A 27,044-nucleotide genomic window follows, 5' to 3' on the forward strand; every position below is an offset into this window, starting at 1 on the left:
AATTATCTCTAGAGAACACAGAATCTCTTGAAAACTTAAGAGAGCAGATACATCTCATGAAAAGAATTCAAGAACTACAGCAGAGTTTATGAACTCTGAATAGAAAGCATGAACAAACAGAATCACTTAATGTTCTGATCTCTAATTCAAATTCTTCAAAGAAGAGTTCAGTCATCAAGTCTCCACAATACAAAATCAACTATTAAATCAAGAACTATGCAGTTGTAAGACTTCACACTGCAGCCTTCTTACATTCATTTCATCATCTAAAAGAGATTCATAAAATCTTCTTAATGCTTAGATGATCATGCTCCATGGCATCTGGAGTTCATAAAATTCATGACTGATCACATGATCACACTAGCAAAGCTGAACACACAAAATCTGCCACAGACACTTCTTTACAAAGATCAGTGGCAACATATCTAGAGACTCTAGATACTGTTGTAGCAATATAAGTTATCTCTCTCTCTCTCATGCTTAGATCTCTTCATAATCATCTCTCATTCAATCTAATCTCATTTATGAAGACTGTAAGCCATTGTCATGTTATCTGCAATCATCCAATTCTCACAGTTTGCCACTTAAATAAGCAGATGGTCTGGCAATGATTTTCACAAAACAGAACAATCAAGATCAAACTGAATTCTCAACTCTTTTCTCAGTATCAGAGTTAGCTGAGACACTGAGTGCAACAATAAATCTGGATGAAAGCATAATTCAGGCTGAGAAATCATCTTCAGAGAACACAGAATCTCTTAAGAACTTAAGAGAGCAGATACATCTCATGAAAAGAATTCAAGAACTACAGCAGAGTTTATGAACTCTGAATAGAAAGCATGAACAAACAGAATCACTTAATGTTCTGATCTCTAATTCAAATTCTTCAAAGAAGAGTTCAGTCATCAAGTCTCCACAATACAAGATCAACTATCAGATCAAGAACCATGCAGTCTATCAACAGTTTATCTTTCAAATAGAATTCATTTAAGATGCTAGTGGTCTGAATGACAATGAAACTCTGAAGTATGCAGTCACAGAGTTGGACTATAACAAGAAAGATCTTTGGAAATCACACTCAGTTCAGAACTCTACTCTGAACATCTGAACTGATGTGGGATTCAGGTGGTTGCAGGTAACATGGCAAAGGCTTACAGCCTTCATAAATGAGGTTAGATTGAGTGAGAAGTGGTTATGAAGAGATCTAAGCATGAGAGAGAGAGATAACTTATATTGCTACAACAGTATCTAGAGTCTCTAGATATGTTGCCACTGATCTTCATAAAGAAGCATCTGTGGCAGGTTTTGTGTGCTCAGCTTTGCTAGTGTGATTATGTGATCAGTCACAGAGTTTATGAACCTCAGATGCCATGGAGCATGATCATCTAAGCATCAAGGAGATTTTATGAACCTTTTTTAGATGATGGGATGAATGTAAGAAGATCACAGTGTGGAGTCTTACAGATTCCCCCCTCTTCACAAGTCTTGGTCCCCAAGGCATTGATGTGATCAAGATCACAGTGAGAGTGACAGCTCCACTGTGATTGTAACAATTTTGTACAAAATCTCTTTTTGGTGTGATGAATGTAAGGAGGCCACAGTGCAGAGCCTTAATTCAATCTCAGTTTCTAGATGTAGATGTGATGATAAGATCACAGCAAGAGTGACAGCTCCTCTGTGATTGTAATGTAGTTGCTGTAGTGACTGTCATTTTCCATGATTCATCTAATAATAATTGGCAATCTCTTGAATATAAATATCTCTTTCTTAATCTTCTCCCTCTCTCTCTTTCTTTTTCTTTTTCAACAACATTCTTCTTTATTTTGGTAAGAATTCTAGACAAGCATTTTCTTCTTGATGATTACAAATCTTGAGAGGCTTCATAAAGACTTTTCTCAGTGCTAACACATTATGCAGAGAGATAATTTGCTGTGTCTCTCTTTCATTCAAATTAAGATGTTGAAACATGAGCAACAATGGCTCAATAAGTTTGGGGATAAAACTTCAATCAGTCATTGTTCAAGACTCTCTTCAGAAGCAATGCAAGAGATGTCTTCAGAATCTTCTGCTCCATCTGAAGCAGAGTTCTCAACTACTGCCATTTCTCAAGAAAACCAAAGTGAAGAGACATCATTGCCATTGGTTTTCATTTATGCAACAGAGAGTTATGTCTCTGAAGACTTTGAGATCTCTTCTCAGACATCATGGCCCAGTCAGTCTGATTCTGATTATGATGATGTAAGTGATATTCTTCCATTTCTTCTTCTTTTAATGCTTCATAATTGCTTTTACAAAGTCTGAAATATTCTTTACAAAGTGTTTTCTCACTCCATAATCCTCTTTCCTGTGTGCATGGCTGATGGCATATTCAGGGTGCTAATATTTGAGCTTGGTGGGAACACTCAATGATGTCTACTGTGTCTAGTAATGATTCTTTTTCAACTACTAGCTTCATTGTCTCAGTTGGTCAGGTCTTGAGAGAGGGTGGCCATCTGTCTTCCAAATCTGGAATTCTTATTGGTAATGTGCCATCTCATTTTTCTCAGTCTGATCTGTTTCTACTGCATCCATGTTCTAGATCTGTGCCCTTTTCTATGCTGTGCCCATTCTCTAGCATTGATTCTGTCTCCAATGCACTCAAGATATGTTGAGTTGCTTCATAACATGACTTATAAGACAGTTCCTGCTTTGTAAATCCATTTATGAAGTGATATTGAGAGTCTCAGCTAATGCTTTTTCTTTCTCTAGAAGTCAGTCTCATCAACTTCTTCTCTGTCTGCTGTGCCTGCTTCTGCTTCTGCTTCTGCTCCTCCAGCCCCTGCTCTGGCTGTTAACTTGTCAGCCAGAACACTGATTACTATGAGTCATCTTCTGCTCTTAATCTCAGATCAGAATTCATCTGATTGTGAGAGATGACTTCTTGCTTTCTCTCCTCTTTGATCTGCAACTCTTACTGGTCCAACAGACTCTGTTTGGCTGAGAGATAGAGCCCAGCTCTGGGAAGAAGTTCTGATCACCATGACAGATAATTATTCTCAGCAGTCATGTACAGCATGTCAGGGTAACTTAAATCCCCCATTGGGACAGTGTGTTGCAAGTTCTCTTGATAGAAACAGATGTAATAACTGTGTCTATCAGACACACAAAACTTATTCTTTCAATTCTTAGAGTTGCTCTCTTGTTTTCTTTCTTTTGTTACTGCAGACTTTGGCCACTAATAGTCTAGTTTTCTCTTTCTCTTGCAGGCTTTGGCCATTAATAGTCTAGTTCTTTCTTTTATTTTAGAGTAAATTCACTACTTCTGCTTCATGAACTACTTCTTGATAGTTGTAAATGCTTTTACAGATCAAGTTTTCTTCTAAATTGATTCACTACTTGGGCCACTGCCCTTCTGCTTCATGAATCAATCTCTAACTGCTTCATAAATATCTTTACAAATCTAACAAGATCTCTCTAAGTGCACATTCTCAGAATATGATGTAGACTGAACTTGTCTGAATGCTTTCTATGAAACTCAAACAGCTTCTTATCTAGATGTCTCACATTCTTTGAAGACTCTCAAGTCTTTTCCTCATATTTCTGCCACTGCACAAGGTATTCAATTGCTTGATCATTTTTATGAGAGTCAACAATCTTCTGTACCTAATACTCTTGCTTCACAGAGAATGTCTCATGAATTGAGTGATGTGGTTGACTATTCACTCCCTTCCATTTCTTGTGTTTGATTAAGAGAGACACATGAAACACATTGTGTACTTTCAGCTCTGACAGTAGTTTCAATCAATAGATTTGGAGCCTCAATTTTTCCACAATTCAGTATGATCTGTGCTGGAGAACATCCAACTTCTTGCTAGAATGTACTGTTCTAATGTTATGAAGATCTAATCACATCTGATCATCTTCATAAAATGATACTGCAGTATGTTTCTTGTCATAGTAGCTCTTTTGATAGACTTGCATCTTCATAAGACTCTTCTGAGCCATCTTATGCAGCTCTTCCAACTGATCTGTTAGTTTATGAGACTCAGTTGTGACTGGTGCTGATATTTCTGCTCTCAGAAAATCCATCCACAGATGGCTTGCTGTCAAAAGCTCAAAGAGACTCTTCCCTGTTGAGAATTGTCTAGAGTTGTTGTAAGCAAACTCTGCATGAGGCAATTTTTCAACCCAGTCATCTTGTTCATAATTGATGAAGCTTTGTAAGTACTGTTCAAGAGTACTATTCAGTCTTTCAGTCTGATCATCTGTTTGAGAATGAAATGCCATGCTCATTCTTCTATCAACTTTGAGGAGATATAACAGATCTCCCCAGAACTCACTTGCAAATATTGACCCATGGTCAGAGACTATGCTTGAGAGAAGTCCATGCAATCTGACTAGCTCACACATAATCAATTCAGCAAGTTGTTCAGATGTCAGCTCTTTTCTGACTGGAACAAAGTGAGACATCTTCATAAACCAGTCCACAATGATCAGAATACAGTTGAATTCCACTTCCTCAAAATTCTGACTTGGCAGGAGGTCTGTAATCACATCCATTGTGATGTGTTTTCAAGGCTTTTTGGGAATTGACAAAGAAGACATCTCTTCTTGTGGTTTCATCTGAATTCATCTGAATCTCAAGCAAACATCACAGACATCAACACATTCTTTCACAAGCTTCTTCATTCTTGATCAATAGAATCTGTGTGCTAGCAGTTCATAAGTTCTTTCACTCACAAAGTGACCCACCAGAGATAAATCATGGTGTCTTTTAATCAATTCAATTTGCAGGGCTTCACTTGTGGGTATATAGAGATGCTCTTTTATAAAGAGGCAGCCTTTCTTCTCTGTTCAGTCTGTGAACTTAATTGGATCTAACTGAAGACCCTTCCTAATCTCTATTGCATGGTCATCACCAGCAAGCATCTCAGATAACATTGTCATTAGATTCAGAGATGCAGTTCCTTGTGAGTCTGTTCCATTCAGAGCATCACTGAGAATGAGTTGCTTGACATCTCATAACTCATTCTCAAATCTTTGAATACCATGAGTACCATCCAGAAGCAGCTTCACATAAGCCTGCTCTGATTCATAACATGTCTTTCTGTCCACAGAGTGTGCATTTCTGTTAGACAAGACATGTTCCAAGTCTTTCTTCTCAGCTTGCTGGTCAGAACAGATCAGCATGAAATGAAGCTGTCCAGCTGCTTCACACTCTTAGGTATTCTCATATTTCAATGCTTCAGTGTAGTCTGGTCTTCACAAAGGACCATCTGCTGGATTCTTTGATTCTTTCACATAATCAATCTTAAATCAGAAAGCTGACAGCTTCTGAGCCCACTGCACTTGTTGTCTTGACAACTCTTATGTGGTTTCAAAATGTCTGAGACTGTCATGATCAGTCAGAACAGAAATGAGTTGAATTGACTTCTTCAGTCAGCATCTCCATTAACACAATGACTCAACTATGGCCAGCAATTCTTGATCATGAATGCCATAGTTGTATTCAGCTGAAATCATCTTTCTTGAATAGAATCCCACTGGTCTCCACATGTCATTCTTCTGTAGCTGGAAGAGAATCCCACACACAGCAAATTCAGATGCATCTGTTTTCAGCTTGGTTTTCTTCTTTGAATCAAAGTGGTATATCACCACTTGCTTTGTAAATGTCTTCTTCAAGTCATAGAAGAATTTATGAGTCTCTTCTGTGAGAAAGCTGAGTGAACTGCTCACTTCTTCACTTCTTCTTCTTTTCTTTCTGAATTGCTTCTTCCCTGACTTTCCACCCTTTAACATGCTAGTCAAACCAAGCATGAGCTTGGAGAACTTGGGAATGAACCATCAGTAGAAGTTAGTGAATTTCAGAAAGACTTGAATATTCTGACAATTCTTGGGCTCTGACCAAGAAATGATTGTGTCCATCTGAGCTTTTTTCATTGAGACATCTTCTGATGATACCACATACTTCAGAAAGTCTATCTCTGTAACACTGAACCAGCACTTAAATCTCTTGCAATAGAGTCCAGTCTCTTTCAGTGTCTTGAGCACTTTATGAACATGTTCAGTGTGTTCTTCCTCATTCTCAGAGTACATCACAACATCATTCAGGTACATCATCACAAAGACATCTAAGTACTCTCTCAGTGTCTTGTTGATGTATGACTGGAATGCTGCTGGTGCATTTGTAAGTTCAAATGGAACCATCTGATATTCAAACATTTTCAGTGGAGTTTGAAAAGCTGTTTTCCATTCATCTCTCTTTTTTATTTGTAAATGATGATATGCATTCTTCACATTCAGCTGGGTATAGATCTTAGCTTTCCCAATCTGATTCAGAATGTCTTCAATCAGTGGCAGTGGATATTGATTCTTTACTGTCTTTGAATTCAAGTCCCAATAATCCACACACATTTGTAACCCCCCATGCTTCTTCTTTGCAAACAGAATGGGTGACCCAGCTGGTGATCTGGAAGATCTGATGAATTTACTTAACAAGACAGAGTTGACATACTCTCATAAAGTCTCTGTCTCTGTTTCTGAAAGCTGATAAATGGGGTCAAACTTTGGCACTGCCTCTGGCAACAACTCAATGTCTAGATCATTCTCCTGATGAGGGGGCAAGAAAGCATCTTTTGCATCACTGAATGCATCAATCAAATCTTTATAACTGTCTGGTATCTGCAGATCCACATTCATGATGGTGACTTGTTCACTTTTACAAACCCTCATTACATAGAAGGGTTTACCACCATCAACAAGTTCATTTAGAGGGACTGACTTGATTTTTGTCATAGGGTCTAATTCACTCTGCTTACAAAACTTAAGTGACAGATTTCCAAATGAAACAACAGAATCATGACAGTGTAGTCAGAAGAGATCTAACATCATGTTCTCAGATATATCAGCAATCAATGCTTGCTCATTAAACATCTGCCAATTACTCATAGTATCTTGTGCCTCAAAGGAAATGTTTGTAATTTCTTCAGATACTAACTTTAGAGGATTCTTTTCTGCAGTCTCCATCTCAACATTCATCTTATGAATCTTCAGACCCAGTCTTACTGCAAGCTTCAGACTTATGATCAGAAAGAAACATAGTGAGTCTGCTGCAGCAGTTCACTTAACTTCTTTTTCTATTCCAGAGTTATGAACTCTGATGGACAATGTGATTGAGAGAACAGCTTGTAGCTCAGACAACTTCAATTGCTTGATATTCATTCTATCTACAGACTGCTCCCCAAACCTCTATTTCTTCTTTGGCTTGGTGCACTTATCTGCATAGTGATCAGTCTCACCACAATTGTAGCAAGCATTCTTATCTGATTTTCCACCCCACTTTGGGTTTGTAAACTGGAAATTGAAGGTTTTCTGGTGTTGGTTTTCTCTCTGTTGTGATGAGATCCAGATCTTGTTTCTATAACCCTGACCTTGTGGTCCATGGGCTCAATTTGAATAGGATGGTGTTCCACCATGGTTGGTATTTGTCTCTGAGGTGGATTGTGACTTTGGGTTGAAAGTGGAGCTCTTGACACTAGATCATAATTGCATTGCAACTGTCTGAATCTTGTTCAGTTTCTCTGGGAGGTTCTTCTGTTCATCCAGCTTGTTGCACATAGATTTGTCATATTGCCATAGGAAAAGATGTTTGATGAACTTATCCACACTCTGTGTCTCTTCACCCACTTGTTGCAAATGTTGTTGGAATTGTTGCAATCAGTCAAAGTCTGATTCATCATCTCTTTTACAAAGGTGGAAAAGGTTTCTCCAGGCCAATTGAATTTGGTTTTCAGGGTCATCTAGTCATAAAAGTAGGAATTGTTTAAGTCCAGTCCAGGTGTTCAGAGTAGAGTTCTGGGCTGAGTGTGATTCCCAAAGATCTTTCTCATTATAGTCCAATCCTGTGACTGCATACTTCAGGGTTTCATTGTCATCCAGACCACTAGCATCTTGGATGAATTCTATTTGAGAGATAAACTGTTGATAGGCTGCATAGTTCTTGGTCTGGTAGTTGGTCTTGTGTTGTGAAGGCTTGATGACTGAACTCTTCTTTGAAGGATTTGGGTTAGAGGTCAGAACATCAAGTGATTCTGTTTGCCCATGCTTTCTATTCAGAATTTGTAAACTCTGCTGTAGTTCTTGAATTCTTTTCATGAGATGTATCCACTCTCTTAAGTCCTCAAGAGATTCTGTGTTCTCTGGAGATGGTTTCTCAGCCTGGGTTATGCTTTCATCCAGATTTATTGTCACACTTGGTGTCTCAGCTAACTCTGGTACTGAGGAAAGAGTTGAGGATTCAGTTTGGTCTCAGTTGTTCTGCCTTGTGGAAACCATTGTCAGGCCACCTGCTTATTTGAGTGGCAAACTGTGGTGTTCAGGTGGTTGCAGGTAATGTGGCAAAGGCTTACAGCCTTCATAAATGAGGTTAGATTGGGTGAGAAGTGGTTATGAAGGGATCTAAGCATGAGAGAGAGAGGTAACTTGTATTGCTACAACAGTATCTAAAGTCTCTAGGTATGTTGCCACTGATCTTCATAAAGAAGTGTCTGTGGCAGATTTTGTGTGCTCAGCTTTGCTAGTGTGATCATGTGACCAGTCACAGAGTTTACAAACCCCAGATGCCATGGAGCATGATCATCTAAGCATCAAGGAGGTTTTACAAACCTCTTTTAGATGATGGGATGAATGTAAGAAGGCCACAGCGCGGAGCCTTACAACTGAACTTAAACAATTTCTACTTTTATGACTAGATGATTCTGAAAATCAAACTCAATTGATCTGAAGAAACCTTTTCCACCTTTGTAAAAGAGATGATGAATCAGACTTTGACTGATTGCAACAATTCCAACAACATTTGCAACAAATGAGTGAAGAGATATAGAGTGTGAATAAGTTCATCAAACATCTTTTTCTATGGCAATATGACAAATCTATGCACAATAAGCTGAATGAACAGAAGAATCTTTCAGAGAAACTGAATGAGATTCAGACAGTTGCAATGTGATTATGATCTAATGATAAGAGTTCCACTCTCAATTCAAAGTCATAATTCATCTCAGAAACAAATACCAACCATGATGAAGCATCATTCTATTCAAATTGAGTCTGTGGATCATAAGATCGGAGTTATAGAAATAAGATCTGGATCTCATTGTGACAGAGAGAAAATCAACACCAGAGAATCTTCAATTCTCAGTTTACAAACCCAAAGTGAAGAGAAAAATCAGATAAGAATGCTTGCTACAATTGTGACAAGACTGATCACTATGCAGATAAGTGCATCAAGTCAAAGAAGAAATAAGAGTTTGGAGAGCAGTCTGTAAATAGAATAAATATCAAGCAATTGAAGTTGTCTGAACTACAAGCTGTTTTCTCAATCACATTGTCTGCCAGAGTTCATAACTCTGAGATAGAAAAAGAAGTTAAGTGAACTGCTGTGGCAGACTCATTATGTTTCTTTCTGATCATAAGTCTGAAGCTTGCAGTAAGACTGGGTCTGAAGATTTATAAGATGAATGTTGAGATGGAGACTGCAGAAAAAAATCATTTAAAGTTAGTATCTGAAGAAATTACAAACATTTTCTTTGAGACACAAGATACTATGAATAATTGATAGATGTTTAATGAGCAAGCATTGATTGCTGATATATCTGAAAACATAATGTTAAATCTCTTCTGACTACATCATCATAATTCTGTTGTTTCATTTGGAAATCTGTCACTTAAGTTTTGTAAACAGGGTGAATTAGACTCTATGACAAAAATCAAGTCAGTTTCTCTAAATGAACTTGTCAATGATGGTAAATCCTTCTATGTAATGAGAGTTTGTAAAAGTGAACAAGTTACCATCATGAATGTGAATCTGCAGATATCAAACAGTTATAAAGATTTAATTGATGCATTCAGTGATGCAAAAGATGCTTTCTTGCTCTCTCACTGAAAGAATGATCTAGACATTAAGTTGTTGCTGGGAGCAGTGTCAAAGTTTGGTCCCATCTATTGACTTTTAGAAACAGAGACAGAGACTTTACAAGAGTATGTCAACTTCATCTTGTTAAGTGAATTCATCAGACTCTTCAGATCATCAGCTGGGTCATCCATTCTGTTTGCAAAGAAGAAGAATGGGGAATTACAAATGTGTGTGAATTATCAGAACTTAAATTCAAAGACAGTAAAGAATCAATATTCACTTTCACTGATTGAAGACATTCTGAATCATATTGAAAAAGCTAAGATCTATACTCAGCTGAATGTGAAGAATGCATATCATCATTTACAAATAAAAAAGAGAGATGAATGGAAAACAGCTTTTCAGACTTCACTGAAAATGTTTAAATATCAGATGGTTTCATTTGAACTTACAAATGCATCAGTGACATTTCAGTCATACATCAACAAGACACTGAGAGAGTACTTAGATGTCTTTGTGATGATGTATCTGAATGATGTTGTGATGTACTCTGAGAATGAGAAACAACACACTGAACAAGTTCATAAAGTGCTCAAGACACTGAAAGAGACTGAACTCTATTGCAAGAGATTTAAGTGCTGATTCAGTGTTACAGAGATAGACTTTCTGAAGTATGTGATATCATCAGAAGATGTCTTAATGAAAAAAGTTCAGATGGACATAATCATTTCTTAATCAGAGTTCAAGAGTCATCAGAATATTTAAGTCTTTCTGAAATTTGCTAACTTCTACCAACAGTTCATTCCCAAGTTCTTCAAGCTTGCACTTGGTTTGACTAGCATGTTAAAGGGTGAAAAGTCAGGAAAGAAGCAATTCAGAAAGAAAAGAAGAAAAAGTGAAGAAGTGAGCAGTTCACTCAGCTTTCTCACAGAAGAGACTTGTAAATTCTTCTATAACTTAAAGAAGACATTTACAAAGTAAGTGATGATATATCACTTTGATTCAAAGAAGAAAATCAAGCTGAAAACAGATGCATCTGAATTTACTGTGTGTGAAATTCTCTCTCAGCTACAGAAGAATGGCATGTGAAGATCAGTGAGATTTTATTCAAGAAAGATGATTTCAGCTGAGTACAACTATGATATTCATGATCAAGAATTGCTGATCATAGTTGAGTTATTTCATCAATAAAGATGCTGACTGAAGAGATCAATTCAACTCATTTCTGTTCTAACTGATCATGACAGTCTCAGACATTTTGAAATCATGCAAGAGCTGTCAAGATGACAAGTGTGATGAGCTCAAAAGTTGTCAGCTTTCTGATTTAAGATTGATTATGTGAAAGAATCAAAGAATCCAGCAGATGATTCTTCACAAAGATCAGACTATGCTGAAGCATTGAAATATGAGAATATTCAAGAGTGTGAAGCAGCTGAACAGCTCCATTTCATGCTGATTTGTTCTGATCAGTGAGCTGAGAAGAAAGACTCAGAGCATGTCTTGTCTAACAGAAATGCACACTCTGTGAACAGAAAGACATGTTACAAATCAGAGCAGACTTACACAAAGCTGCTTCTGAGTGATACTCACAGTATTCAAAGATTTAAGAATGAGTTATGAGATGTCAAGCAGCTCATTCTCAGTGATGCTCTGAATGAAACAGACTCATAAGAGACTGCATTTCTGAATTTAATGACAATGTTATCTGAGATGCTTACTGATGACAATCACACAATAGAGATTAGAAAGAGTCTTCAGTTAGACTCAATCAAATTCACAGACTGAACAGAGAAGAAGAGCTGTCTCTTTATGAAAGAACATCTCTATATACTCACAAGTGAAGTTCTGTGAATTAAATTGATTAAAAGACATTATGATTTATCTCTGGCAGATCACTTCACAAGTGAAAGAACTTATGAACTGCTAGCATGCAGATTCTATTGATCAAGAATGAAGAAGCTTATGAAAGAATGTGTTGATGTTTGTGATGTTTGTTTAAAATTCAGACAGATTCAGATGAAATCACAAGAAGAGATGTCTTCTTTGCCAATTTTTAAAAAGTCTTGAAAACACATCACAATCAATGTGATTACAGATCTTCCATCAAGTCAGAATTTTGAGAGAGTGAAATTCAACTGTATTCTGATCATTATGAATCAGTTTACAAAGATGTCTCACTTTGTTCCAGTCAGAAAAGAGCTGAAATCTGAACAACTTACAGAATTGATTATGCATGAGTTAGTCAGATTGCATGAACTTTTCTCAAGCATAGTTTCTGATCATGAATCAATATTCATAAGTAAGTTCTGGAGAGATCTATTATATCTTCTCAAAGTTGATAGAAGAATGAGCATGACATTTCATTCTCAAACAGATGATCAGACTGAAAGACTGAATAGTACTCTTGAACAGTATTTATGAAGCTTCATCAATTATGAACAAGATGACTGAATTGAGAAATTGTCTCATGCAGAGTTTGCTTACAACAACTCTAGACAATTCTCAACAGAAAAGAGTTTCTTTGAGCTTTTGATGACAAGTCATCTGTGAATGGATTTTCTGAGAGCAGAAATACCAGTGCCAGTCACAACTGAGTCTCATAAACTGACAGATCAGTTGGAAGAGCTGCATAAGACAGCTCAGAAGAGTCTTATGAAGATGCAAGTCTATTAAAAAAGCTACTATGACAAGAAACATACTGCAGTATCATTTTATGAAGATGATCAGATGTGATTAGATCTTAATAACATTTGAACAGCACATTCTAGCAAGAAGTTAGATGTTCTTCAGCATGAATCATGCTGAATTGTGAAAAAATTAAGACTTCAAATCTACTGATTGAAACTATCATCAGAGCTGAGAGTACACAATGTGTTTCATGTGTCTCTTCTAACCAAACACAAGAAATGAGAAGAAGTGAATAGTCAATCACATCACTTAATTTATGAGACATTCTCTGTGAAGCAAGAGTATCAGATACAGAAAATTGTTGACTTTCATAAGAATGATCAAGCAATTGAATATCTTGTGCAGTGACAGAGATATGAGAAAAGAACTTGAAAGTCTTCAAAAAATGTGAGACATCTAGATAAGAAGCTGTTTGAGTTTCATAGAAAACATCCAGACAAGCTCAGTCTACATCATATTCTAAGAATGTGCACTTAGAGAGATCTTGTTAGGTTCATAAAGACATTTACAAAGCAGTTAGAGACTGATTTATGAAGCAGAAGAGCAGTGACCTGAGTAGTGAATTAATTTAGAAGAAAACTCAGTCTGTAAAAGCATTTACAACTGTCAAGAAGTAGTTCATGAAGCAGAAGTAGTGAATTTACTCTAAGATAAAAGAAAGAACTAGACTATTAATGGCCAAAGTTCATAAGAAAAAGAGGAAACTAGACTATTAGTGATCAAAACTCACAGTAACAAAAGAATGAAAACAAGAGAATAACTCTAAGAATTGAAAGAATAAGTTTTGTGTGTCTGATAGACACAGTTATTACATCTGTTTCTATCAAGAGAACTTGTGACACACTGTCTCAATGAGAGATTTGAGTTATCTCAGCATACTGTACATGACTGCTGAGAATAATTATCTGTCATGATGATCAGAACTTCTTTCCAGAGCTGAGCTCTATCTCTCAGTCAAACAGAATCTGTTAGATCAGTAAAAGTTGCAGACTGAAGAGGAAAGAAAGCAAGAAGTTGTCTCTCATAATCAGATGAATTCTGATCTAAGATTAAGAGTGAAAGATGGCTCATAGTAACTGATGTTCTGACTGACAAGTTAACAGTCAGGGCAGGAGCTGGGGGAGCAGGAGCAGAAGCAGAAGCAGATACAGCAGACAGAGAAGAAGTTAATGAAACTGACTTCTAGAGAAAGAAAAGCATTTGCTGAAACTCTCAATATCACTTCATAAATGAATTTACAAAGCAGAAACTGTCTTATAAGTCATGTTATGAAGCAAGTCAACATATCTTGGATGCATTGAAGACAGAATCAATGCTTGAGGATGGATGCAGTATAGAAAAGAGCACAGACTGAGAATGAGAATGTGGTAGAAACAGATTAGATTGAGAAAAACAGAGTGATGCATTATCAACAAGAGTTCTAGATTTGGAAGATGAGTGATCACTCTCTCTCAAAATCTGATCAACTGAGGCAATGAAGCTAGTAGTCAAAAAAAAATTGTTACTAAACACAGTAGACATCATTGAGTGTTTCTGCCAAGCTTGAATATTAGCACTCTGAATATGCCATCAGCCATGCACACAGAAAAGAGAATTATGGAGTGAGAAAACACTTTGTAAAGAATATTTCAGACTTCATAAAGACAATTATGAAGCATTAAAAGAAGAAGAAATGGAAGAATATCACTTACATCATCAAAATCAGAATCAAACTGACTGAACTGTGATGTCTGGAAAGAGATCTCAAAGTTTTCAGAGACATAACTCTCTGTTGTGTAAATGAAAACTGACAGCAATGATGCCTCTTCACTTTAATTTTCTTGAGAAATGGCAGTGATTGAGAACTCTGCTTCAGATGAAGTAGAAGATTCTGAAAACATCTCTCATATTGCTTCTGAAGAGAATCTTAAATGATGACTGATTGAGATTTTACTCTCAAACTTATTGAGCCATTGTTGCTCATGTTTTGACATCTTAATTTGAACAGAAGAGAGACATGGCAAATTATCTCTCTGCATAATGTGTTAGTACTGAGAAAAGTCCTTTACAAAGTCTCTCAAGATTCATAATCATCAAGAAGAGAATGCTTGTCTAGAACTCTTATCAAAATAAAGAAGAATGTTGTTGAAAAAGAAAAAGAAAAAGAGAGAGAAAGAAGATCAAGAAAGAGATATTTATATTTAAGAAATTGCTGAGTATCACTAGATGAATCATGGAAAATGACAGTCACTACAGTAACTACATTATGATCACAGAGAAGCTGTCACTCTTGCTGTGATCTTACTGTCACATCTACATCTAGAAACTGAGATTGAATTAAGACTTCACACTGCAGTCTTCTTACATTCATCACACTAAAAAGAGGTTTTGTAAGAAGTTGTTACAATCACAGTGGAGCTATCACTCTCACTGTGATCTTGATCACATCAACATCTTGAAGATCAAGACTTATGAAGAGAAGAAAATCTGTAAGACTTCATGCTGCAGTCTTCTTACATTCATTTCATCATCTAAAAGAAATTCATAAAATCTTCTTGATGCTTAGATGATCATGCTCCACAGCATCTGAAGTTCATAAACTCTGTGACTGATTACATGATTTCACTAGCAAAGCTGAACACACAAAATCTGCCACAGACACTTCTTTACAAAGATCAGTGGCAACATACCTAGAGACTCTAGATACTGTTGTAGCAATACAAGTTATCTCTCTCTCTCTCATGCTTAGATCTCTTTGTAAACACCTCTCATCAAATCTAACCTCATTTACAAAGGCTGTAAGCCATTGCCACATTACCTGCAACCATCCAATCCTCACACTGAGACACCAAGTGTGACAATAAATCTGAATGAAAGCATAATTCAGACTGAGAAATCATCTTCAGAGAACACAGAATTTCTTGAGAACTTAAGAGAGCAGATACATCTCATGAAAAGAATTCAAGAACTACAGCAGGATTTATAAATTCTGAATAGAAAGCATGAGTGAACAGAATCACTTAATGTTCTGATCTTTAATTTAAATTCTTCAAAGAAGAGTTCAGTCATCAAGTCTTCACAATACAAGATCAATTATTAAATCAAGAACTATGTAGTCTACTGACAGTTTATCTTTTAAATAGAATTCATTTGAGATGCTAGTGATCTGGATGATAATGAAACTCTGAAGTATGCAGTCACAGAGTTGGACTACAATGAGAAAGATCTTTGAAAATCACACTCAGCTCAGAACTTCATTCTGAACATCTGAACTGAAGTTAAACAATTTCTACTTTTACAACTAGATGATTCTGAAAATCAAATCTGATTGATCTGGAGAAATCTTTTCCATCTTTGTAAAAGAGATGATGAATCAGACTTTGACTGATTGCAATGATTCCAACAACATTTGCAACAAGTGAATTAAGAGACACAGAGTGTGGATAAGTTCATCAAACATCTTTTTCTATGACAATATGACAAATCTATGCACAACAAGCTGAATGAACAGAAGGATCTTTCAGAGAAACTGAATGAGATTCAGACAGTTGTGATGTGATTACAATCTAGTGTCAAGAGTTTCACTTTCAACCCAAAGTCACAATTCATCTCAGAGACAAATACCAACTGTGGTGGAACATCATTCTATTTAAATCAAGCCCATGGATCAAAAGATCAGAATTATAGAAACAAGATCTGAATCTCATCACAACAGAGAGAAAATCAACACCGGAGAATCTTCAATTCTCAGTTTACAAACTCAAAGTGGAGAGAAAAATCAGATAAGAATGCTTGCTACAATTATGATGAGACTGATCACTATGTGAATAAGTGCATCAAGTCAAAGAAGAAATAGGAGTTTGGAGAGCAGTTTGTAGATAGAATGAATATTAAGCAATTGAAGTTGTCTGAGCTACAAACTGTTCTCTCAATCACATTGTTCATCAGAGTTTGTAACTCTGAGATAGAAAAAGAAGTTAAGTGAACTACTGTGACAGACTCACTATGTTTCTTTCTGATCATAAGTCTGAAGCTTGCAGTAAGACTGAGTCTGAAGATTCATAAGATGAATGTTGAGATGAAGACTGCAGAAAAGAATCATTTAAAGTTAGTATCTGAAGAAATTATGAACATTTTCTTTGAGACATAAGATACTATGAGTAATTGACAGATGTTCAATGAGCAGACATTAATTACTGATATATCTAAGAACATGATGTTAGATCTCTTCTGACTACATCATTATGATTCTGTTGTTTCATTTGGAAATCTGTCACTTGAGTTTTGTAAACAGGGTGGATTGGACTCTATGACAAAAATCAAGTCAGTTTCTCTAAATAAACTTATTGATGATGGTAAATTCTTCTATGTAATGAGAGTTCATAAAAGTGAATAAGTTACCACCATGAATGTGCATCTGCAGATATCAGACAGTTATAAAGATTTGATTGATGCATTCAGTGATGCAAAAGATGCTTTCTTGTCTTCTCACTGAAAGAATGATCTAGACATTGAGTTGTTGCTGGAGACAGTGTCAAAGTTTGGCCCCATTTATCAGCTTTCAGAAACAGAGACAGAGATTTTACAAGAGTATGTCAACTCCATCTTGTTAAGTGAATTTATCAGATTCTTCAGATCATCAGCTGGATCACTCATTCTGTTTGCAAAGAAGAAGAATGGGGGGTTACAAATGTGTGTGAATTATTGAAACTTAAATTTAAAGACAGTAAAGAACTGATATTCACTCCCACTGATTGAAGACATTCTGAATCAGATTGGAAAAGCTAAGATCTATACTCAGCTGAATGTGAAGAATGTGTATCATCATTTATAAATAAAAAAGAGAGATGAATGGAAAACAGCTTTTCAGACTTCACTGAAAATGTTTAAATATTAGATGGTTCCATTTGAACTTACAAATGCATCAGCAGCATTTCAGTCATACATCAACAAAACACTGAGAGAGTACTTAGATGTCTTTGTGATGATGTATCTGAACAATGTTGTGATGTACTCTGAGAATGAGAAAGAACACACTGAACATGTCTGTAAAGTGCTTAAGACACTGAAAGAGACTGAACTCTATTGCAAGAGATTTAAGTGTCAGTTCAGTGTTATAGAGATAGACTTTCTGAGATATGTGGTATTGTCAGAAGATGTCTCAATGAAAAAAGTCCAGATGAACACAATCATTTCTTGATCAGAGTTCAAGAGTTGCTGAAATATTTAAGTCTTTCTGAAATTTGCTAACTTCTACTGATGATTCATTCTCAAGTTCTCCAAGCTTGTGCTTGGTTTGACTAGCATGTTAAAGAGCAGGAAGTCAGAGAAGAAGCAATTCAGAAAGAAAAGAAGAAGAAGTGAAGAAGTAAGCAGTTCACTCAGCTTTCTTACAGAAGAGACTCATAAATTCTTCTATGACTTAAAGAAAACATGTATGAAGTAAGTGATGATATATTACTTTAATTCAAAGAAGAAAATTAAGCTGAAAACAGATGCATCTGAATTTGCTGTGTGTGAAATTCTCTCTCAGTTACAGAAGAATGATATGTGAAGATCAGTGAAGTTCTATTTAAGAAAGATGATTTCAGCTGAGTACAATTATGACATTTATGATCAAGAATTACTGATCATAGTTGAGTCATTCTGTCAATAAAGATGCTGACTGAAGAAATCAATTCAATTCATTTCTGTTCTGACTGATCATGACAGTCTCAGACATTTTGAAACCATGCAAGAGCTGTCAAAATGACAAGTGTGATGAGCTCAGAAGTTGTCAGCTTTCTGATTTAAGATTGATTATGTGAAAGAATCAAAGAATCCAGCAGATGGTTCTTTGCAAAGATCAGACTATGCTGAAGCATTAAAATATGAGAATATTCAAGAGTGTGAAGCAGCTGAACAGCTCTGTTTCATGCTGATCTGTTTTGATCAGTGATCTGAGAAGAAAAACTCAGAACATGTTTTGTCTAATAGAAATGTGCACTCTGTGAACAGAAAGACATGTTATGAATCAGAGCAGACTTACATAAAGCTGCTTCTGAATGATACTCACAGTATTTAAAGATTCAAGAATGAGTTATGAGATGTCAAGCAGCTCATTCTCAGTAATGCTCTGAATAAAACAGACTTATAAGAGACTGCATTTCTGAATCTAATGACAATGTTATCTGAGATGCTTGCTGATGACAATCACACAATAGAGATTAGAAAGAATCTTCAGTTAGACTCAATTAAGTTTGTGAACTGAATAGAGAAGAAAGACTGTCTCTTTATGAAAAAGCATTTCTATATACTCATGAGTGAAGCTCTGTGAATTAAATTGATTAAAAGACATCATGATTTATCTCTGATGGATCACTTCATAAGTGAAAGAACTTATGAACTGCTAGCATGCAGATTCTATTGATCAAGAATGAAGAAGCTTGTGAAAGAATGTGTTGATGTCTGTAATGTTTACTTGAGATTCAGATAAGTTCAGATGAAATCACAAGAAGAGATGTCTTCTTTGTCAATTTCTAAAAAGTCTTAAGAACACATTGCAATGGATGTGATTATGAATCTTCTGTCAAGTCAGAATTTTGAGAAAGTGGAATTCAACTGTATTCTAATCATTGTGAACTGATTTATGAAGATGTCTCACTTTGCTTCAGTCAGAAAAGAGCTGACATCTGAACAACTTGCTGAATTGATTATACATAAGCTAGTCAGATTGCATGAACTTCTCTCAAGCATAGTCTCTGACTGTGAATCAATATTTACAAGTGAGTTTTGAGAAGATCTGTTATATCTTCTCAAAGTTGATAGAAGAATGAGCACAGCATTTTATTCTCAGATGATTATACTTCATGGCATCTGAGATTTGTAAATCTCATGACTGATCATATGATCTCACTAGCAAAGCTGAACACACAAAATCTGCCACAGACACTTCTTTATGAAGATCAGTGGCAACATATCTAGAGACTCTAGATACTGTTGTAGCAATATAAGTTATCTCTCTCTCTCATGCTTAGATCTCTTCATAATCACCTCTCACCCAATCTAATCTCATTTATGAAGACTGTAAGTCATTGCCATGTTATCTGCAATCATCTGATTTTCACAGTATGATGTTCTGATTCTGGATTAATCAAAGCCTCATTTAATTTTGCAGTAGCAAACAAAATATCAGACCACATTATAATAGCAGTGTAGAGAGCTGAATCAATCTTCTGTTGATAGATATATATTTGTTGCACATTCTGCATCTCTGTATAAGAAGCTATATCTGTAGTTATCATTGATGTACATGATGACTTCAACTCAGTAAGATTGAATTTATTAGTGATTTTCTCAATATAACTGTTCTGGCACAGCCAAAGCTTCTGAGCATCTCTATCATGTATGACATGAATATCTAGAAACCACTCTAGCTCTTCAATCTCTTGAAGCTTATAACACATCTTTAGATTCTTCAATAACTGCTCAAATGTTCCAACATTCTTTCTGTGATATAAAAATACTATGTCATTTATGTAAAAGAAGATAATAATATTCTTACCAACAAATAGATATGATTCTTCACAAATCTGATGGAATTTTAGTTTTCAGAGTGTTGAAGTGAGGTCTTCATATCAAAGTCATGAAGATTTAAAGTGACTGTATAAAACATATAGAATCTTCCAAACACTTCTTTTCTTATCATAACTCTCTGCTGGTCTGCAATAAACAGAGTTATCAAATGAAGCATTAATGAATGCATTAACAGCATCAATCTGAAAGGTCTTCATTTCAAAATAAGCTGTTATAGTCATTAAAAAATGAAATATTCACACAGTGAGAGTAGCAGTGTAGATGTCATGTTTATCATTGATATTCAGATCTCTGTGAAAAATGAGTCTTGTCTTATAATGTTCCAAAAAATCATTAACATCAAATTTGTATGTATAAATTTACATCAAAGAGATTGAATTTATTTCTTCTGAGCTCTCTACTTCTTCAAAGCATTTCTTTGTTTGTAGCTTCTCCATTTCCACATCCATGATGGTCTTAAAGTCATCAGCGTGTGAATGTTGCAACATTGAAAAATAATTCTTTGAAGACTTTGAAAGATTCTCTCTGTAAAGTCTAGAATTCATAATTGTAAAAGCTGTTAAATAGTCTTTATAAAATGAATCCAATTGTGCTGTTTGCTGCAGAATTGCTGTATAAGCTGTTCATCTGTCAATTTGATCTGTGTTTTGACATCTTATTCTAGCACTTCATCTAGAAGATGAAGATTGCTCATTTAAGCTTGCTTCAGCTGAGTCATTCACTGCTTCTGTGGCAAAATGATTGACTGTTGAAATCTCATCATTAGTGCTCACTGTCTCTGTGACGGAATGATTGACTATTAATTATCTGTCATTTGTGCTCACCACTCTCATAGAGCTAGTGACAGAAAGTGTAGTAGATGTTATATCTTTAAATGACTCAATCACAACATCACTCACCATCTTCATAGATTCTGTGGCAGAATAATTGATTGTCAATGAAAGTTGATCAAGCACTTCTATTTCAGTTGATGGTGTTGTTGAGTCATCTGAAAGAGATTGAATGTAGATGTCTGAAGTAGATGACTCTGATATTGACTCTGATGTTAATTACATATGTGTTTCTTCTAATTGATTAGTTAGTGTCTTAGTCATTGTTTCTGTTGATCTTATTGACTGATCAATGATCTTCTGATTTTCATGTGATGTATTCTTCTCAAAGTCTTCATCTTTGCTGTCATGCTCACTCAAGCTCATCTTGTTAATATCACTTACTTTAATGAAAGATATTGTATCCAGCATAATGAAGCTCTTCTGTAATAAAAGCTTACTGCTGATCTTGTTAGAATTAAATAGTGTATCTTTGTTGAATATAATGTCTCTCATTAATATAATCTTTTGTTGTACTGGAATTCAAATGTGAAAAATATTTGTTGATTTGTATTCAATAAGATATTCAACTTCTACTCTAGAAGTCAGCTTCTGATTTCTTCTGTATTGTGCATTCTTAATTAAAGAATATGCTCTACAGTCAAAAACTCTTATATGTCTAATTTCAGTTAAAGGAGTTGCAGTTTGAAGATATTTCTCTAAGAATTCAAAAGAAATGTTTCAACCAAGATCTTTAACTGAAATTCTGTTTAAAATATACACTGCAGCCTTGACACATTCTGATCACAAATTCTCAGATAAATTGACTTTAATTTACATTGTACACACTGTCATTATTATTAAAGCTCCTGCATGCTCTGCAGCTCCATTTTGAGCTGGTGTGTAGAATGCTGAATGTTGAACAACTATATCATATGTTTAAGCCAACACTGTCAGTTCTGACTGCATAGAGGTTTCTTCATCAATTTGAATAGTTAAGATAGTCAATTGATATAAATTGAGAATTACTTTTATCATTTTTACTGTGCACATCAAACTTTTGAATTTTTGCTGCATTATTTTCACATAGTGCAGATGGATATAATCATAATATAAGTGAACTGCCCATCTATCTCCATTATAATCTGAAGTAAACTGTATGAGATCAATAGACATCTTCATGAATAAATGTATAGATCTTTCTGACAGCATTCTGTGTATAATTTGCTTTGCTTTTAAAAGAGTGCAAGATCTGCACTTCACTGTTAGAGAACTCTGAGAAATCTTTTTAAATTTCATGTTGATAGACATCTTCAGAAGATGAGTTAGAGACTCTCTTTCTAGATGATCAAGTCTTAAATGCCAAATATTCATTGTTTCTAGTAAACTAAAGATCAATACTGTCACTGATTTTCTAACTGAATCTCTGCTCAATGAGGCAGTAAAAACACTCTTTGTTATACTGTCTGTTGCAACATTAATAGATCTGTATTCTATGATCATTTTTCTCTTTTTAACAGTCAAATTGAACAAGATATCTCTTGTGTCAGTATAGTAAACTGTAAGAGACTCATCATTCAAATAACAACTTTTTGCACACAGCAATCCATGTGCTACTAGATTTATATGAAAGCCAGAAATGTAGAGAACATTCTGTAATAATATCTTGTCAGCATCTGTCAGCATTTGAGTATAAACTTCAACATCATCATATCTGTGAATTTTACAATGAGTATTTTCAACAAGCATAATATCTGAAGAATCAGTGTTCTGATAATTTTGAAATCTTGTAAAATCATTGCAAATATGTGCATCTGCACCTCCATCTAATATGAAGCTGTTCTGTAATGAATAGAGTTCATATTTATTGCTCATGTTAGTGGAGTTAAAAACTGTTATGAAAGTGAAGATAGTTGAATTAGAAAATATCTTGACAATGACTTTGTTAATATCATCTTCTGTTACATTGCTTGAAGCATCAACTTCTTCATTAGCATTTAAATTCTTTAATTTCTTCCAATTTGCAATCTTTTTCTTTAATTTTCTTTTGTTCACTGAATTCTTCAGTGCTTTCTTGATCTTATTATCAATTTTTGAATCTGATTTCCAGCCTGTTGATTGAACAAGTGAATTAAAATATGAACAGTATGTCCAATCATATTGCTCTTCACAAAGACATGCAGAGTTTGTACTTTCATTATTCTCTCTTGATGACTTATTTTAAATGATTCTTTCAGTGGAATATGCTGACAGCTTATTACTTTGATCTGGCTCAGTATCTTTCTTTAACAACTGCCAAAATATCTGAATATGTCTATAAACATTCAGCTTATGTTCTCAATTCAAATTCTTCTTGATTAGAAGCTTAGATAGATATGTATAGAAGAACTCTCTATAATTTGAAGAGATCACTCTCAAAAATTGTTTTGAGATAAATGATTTGTGAATATATTCACACATATTGTACATGATCATCTGATTCAATGCTTCTTTATAGTTCAGTAAATATGCTTTGATTGCTTGATTCTTTGACTCTTCTTTGAGAGTTTTGAATTTTTCTACTAGTCTAGCTTTTAATTGAGAAGTATTCACTGCATTTCTAGTATATAGAGCTTTCAGATGTTCTTTTGCAGTAGTTTCTATATCATCTAATTCACTTATTGTAAGAATTCTCAGAGATGAATCTATATAATCTTTTATTGTCTTCTGTAGCTCTTGCATTGCTAAGATTTTCTTCTTTCAAGTTCTGTATTGATCTCTTTGCATATTTCTTACATATTTTATATTCACAGAAGTCACAGTTTTTTTGATTTTTTCAGAAGAAAGAAAATTCTCTATAATAAGTTTCTGAAGTTTGAAATGTGTTTCTTTTGTTGGATTGATGTATGACCACAATTGATGAAGATTTGCTAAATGCTTAATGTCTTTAATTCATTCTTCTTAATTATTAGAGCTATTCAGCATAACAACTCTTCTAGATGATTCATTCATTTTTAATTAATTATTGAAGTGAGATGTTGACTCTAGATTATGATTTTCCATAGACTTAGATTGATAAAAATTATATAGATGTATTAGATCTCTGCAAACTTCACAATTAAAATTTAAGCTTAAATAGAGAGTTCAATATATGATCTCAAGATACTTAATAGTGATCTCTATTTATATGAATAACAAAAGTAAAATAAAGTATCTTGAACATATCTTTAGATAATAATTAAATTCTTGAAAGAGTCTGGGCTCATAACTATTGAATGACACAGAAGCACATGATGATCATGTAACTGAGTGTCTATAATATTGTGTCTAAGTCTGCTTCTAACAAATGAGACAAGAATACTTATAGATGAACATGCTATAATCAAGACTACAGAAAAAACATATGAAAAACCTCTAGCAAACCTCTGCCAGCCCAATAGTCAAAGATAATGAAATCAGTACCATGGTTGAGAAGAGAAGGTGGCAAACCTACAGTTCTCTGGTTTCTTCTTCAGAGATCTGATCATCTGACAAGTCATCTGACTCCTGCTCAACAGATGTTCTTGACTCTCCAATGCACTGACTTTTACTTGGCTAAAGGGCTACATATCTGCTGGCCTCTGTACTCTGTACTTATAGATGAAGTAGGTGCTGCACATGGTTTGCATGTCTATGCTTGAGATCAAATCTTCCCACCCTGATTTCATCAGCCCTGTCCAGATGTCACTAACATGATTCATGAGATGCTAGCTCATGATACCCTCTGACACTTTACTTCACCAAGCTTGAGATTCCACATACCCTGGCTTAAGATCCTCTCATACAATATGGCATTCTGGCCTTTTTTTTCTTTTTTCTTGCACAACATTGTTTGAGATTCATTCAAAGGACCCTTTTTCCCTGTGAAGCATCATGGTCACTCCCATGACACAAGTGGATAGAGATATTAAGGCCCATGGAACAATGGAAGAAGATGCAATTTTCATGTAAAGCTTTTGAGATCTGAGGGTTCCAATCTACTGCCGGGGATATATGATGCCATTCTTAAATATATGAATCAGTGGGCTGATTTCTGTGTCAGAGGCATGGCAATGCTGCAATTCTATCAATTGCAGTGAATTACATTTTGGAGAAATTTTACTGTCTTTAAATTGATAGATAAGACTATAGAACCAGAACCACACCCTTTGCTCCATGGGTCATTCCCCCTACCCCATCTCATAGCATCTTGCTGGAACAAGGCCATCCTACTGGCTATGTCTGTAGGAATCATCTCCTGGGATGATATATGAGAGGTATCTGAAATATCAGTTATACTATTACTGGTCAGCTTTTACTGGTATTCCCCTCTTGTCAAGCATACTGTGGATATATCAAAATCCTGGTCAACATTGGTATGGCCTGTGTCCGCGGCTGGCTTTGGGACGAAAGTTAGCCACCGCTGCTGTGGTCTCGCCCAAGAAATTATGAAAAGACATACGACAACTGGTGCTGCGTGCACTCTGATGACAGTGATGAGGATTGCTACAGCTGAGAGAAGCTTCATCTTTGGCTCTTAAAAATTAGGATATATCTAATTTATTCTTCTGGCTAAAACAGTGTTGAATGAGATTATTATGTTTTTTGAGGAGATATGGGTTAATATATATAGCAAGTTTGGGGACTGTATTTGCCCCTTTGGGGCAGTCAATAGCAGCTTGAATTATATTTTGTCCTTCTTTCAGTGGAGATACTGGTGAATATACCCAATTGAAATCAAGAAGAGTCTTTACCCTTTAGGGACAGTTCATGGTGGGCTGGATTACAGCTTGTGCTTCACACCTTGATGATGATATTGCCTCTATATTTGAAATTTCTGCTTGGTAGCCCCCAAGGGATCAAGAAGCTGAAATGTGGACCAGCTGAAATGCTTGTGAATTATTGACTCTGAAGCCCCTTTCTGCAGCCAAAAATTGCATTCTTATGATGACATTGGCATCTGTTTGGATACAACACCTCAAAAGATGATGCCTTTCCTCTGTCAGGCCCTGAGTTGGGGGTATTCAAGAATTGAAACTTGCCATGAGGCTATTCTTCCGAGGAGCGAATCTTCATCGTCCCGCCGAGCGTTTCGGTTTCCGTACAGATGCTTAGGGTTTGTGCTTGCTGTCACCTGCGGGCTTTCGGTCTTCTGCAATATCATCTTGTTGATGGAGCAGCTCAACGTTTCAAACCGCGATAGGATATGCAGCCGGCATACCTCGCAATACGGCATGTCGCTCGAGTGCCTCCTTTGTTTTATTGTGGATGACATTCTGATACAGGCATGAGCCAGACTCCCCTGTGTTTAACGACGTTTCTATCTCCTACAGCACGGTCAAGTTCAACGGATCATTTACTCACGAAACCATATATCGCCGGGCTGCCAGCGCGGAAGTTGACGCGGCTTGGGCAGCGCTGGGCGCGGAATGTGAGGATTGAGGTCCGATGTTGTTTGGGAGTGGACAGCTGTTCTGATATGGCTATGGCGATAGATGCGGCGATTGTGATTCCGGAGAACGAAGCCGGCAGATACGGGATCGACCGCGGACAGGTCAAACGGGCCAAAAGCAAGGGTGGGGGCTTCTTTGTGAATGTTGAAGTGCTGCACCACCTGCACTGCTTGGTGAGTGAATGGGTGCTTGTTGCTGGAGTGGGATGCATCTCACGGAGACGCTAGAATCTGCTTCGTCAAACATCGCACTACAACTACGAGTATTATCAGAGGCAAGGAACGGGCGCTTTTGTGAATTCAAAGGAGGTGCTTCGTCAACATACAGGTATGGCATTATGCTATGAAAGAAGAGGATAGAAAGAAAGAAGGAGGGGTACAGGAATGGCCATTAACGCTCTATTATAGGGCATTGCCTGGATATGCTTCGGCAGCAGATCATGTGCACGGCAGATACTGGGGTATTTGGACAATGGTGGGTGACACAAGTCGGGCCGTTCGTGGACTTCAACACGAAGCACAAGTGCAAGAATTTTGAAGAGATACGAAAGTGGGCCGAGGCCAGACAGGTAGCAGACGAGGACGGGTATGCCGAAAGACGGGCAGATGATGTGGTTCTGGAGAGGCTGCCTTGATAAACACATAGCAACGCAAT

The 27,044-nt window shown here is 36.0% G+C and overlaps 1 protein-coding gene across 1 annotated transcript; it reads left to right on the top strand.

Annotated features, from left to right (window-relative positions):
• Nucleotides 1-24,831: 24,831 nt before the first annotated feature.
• Nucleotides 24,832-27,024, top strand: LOZ57_002115 (uncharacterized protein; the record flags this gene model as incomplete). Its single annotated transcript, XM_049251194.1, has 5 exons — nt 24,832-24,905; nt 26,223-26,368; nt 26,433-26,563; nt 26,618-26,717; nt 26,798-27,024. 5 exons carry the CDS (start codon nt 24,832-24,834, stop codon nt 27,022-27,024), a joined length of 678 nt encoding a protein of 225 aa, XP_049110044.1.
• Nucleotides 27,025-27,044: the final 20 nt, after the last annotated feature.

The sequence above is a fragment of the Ophidiomyces ophidiicola genome, assembly GCF_022830035.1.
Source record: "Ophidiomyces ophidiicola strain CBS 122913 chromosome Unknown scaffold_5, whole genome shotgun sequence".
Classification (NCBI taxonomy): Eukaryota; Fungi; Ascomycota; class Eurotiomycetes; order Onygenales; family Onygenaceae; genus Ophidiomyces; species Ophidiomyces ophidiicola.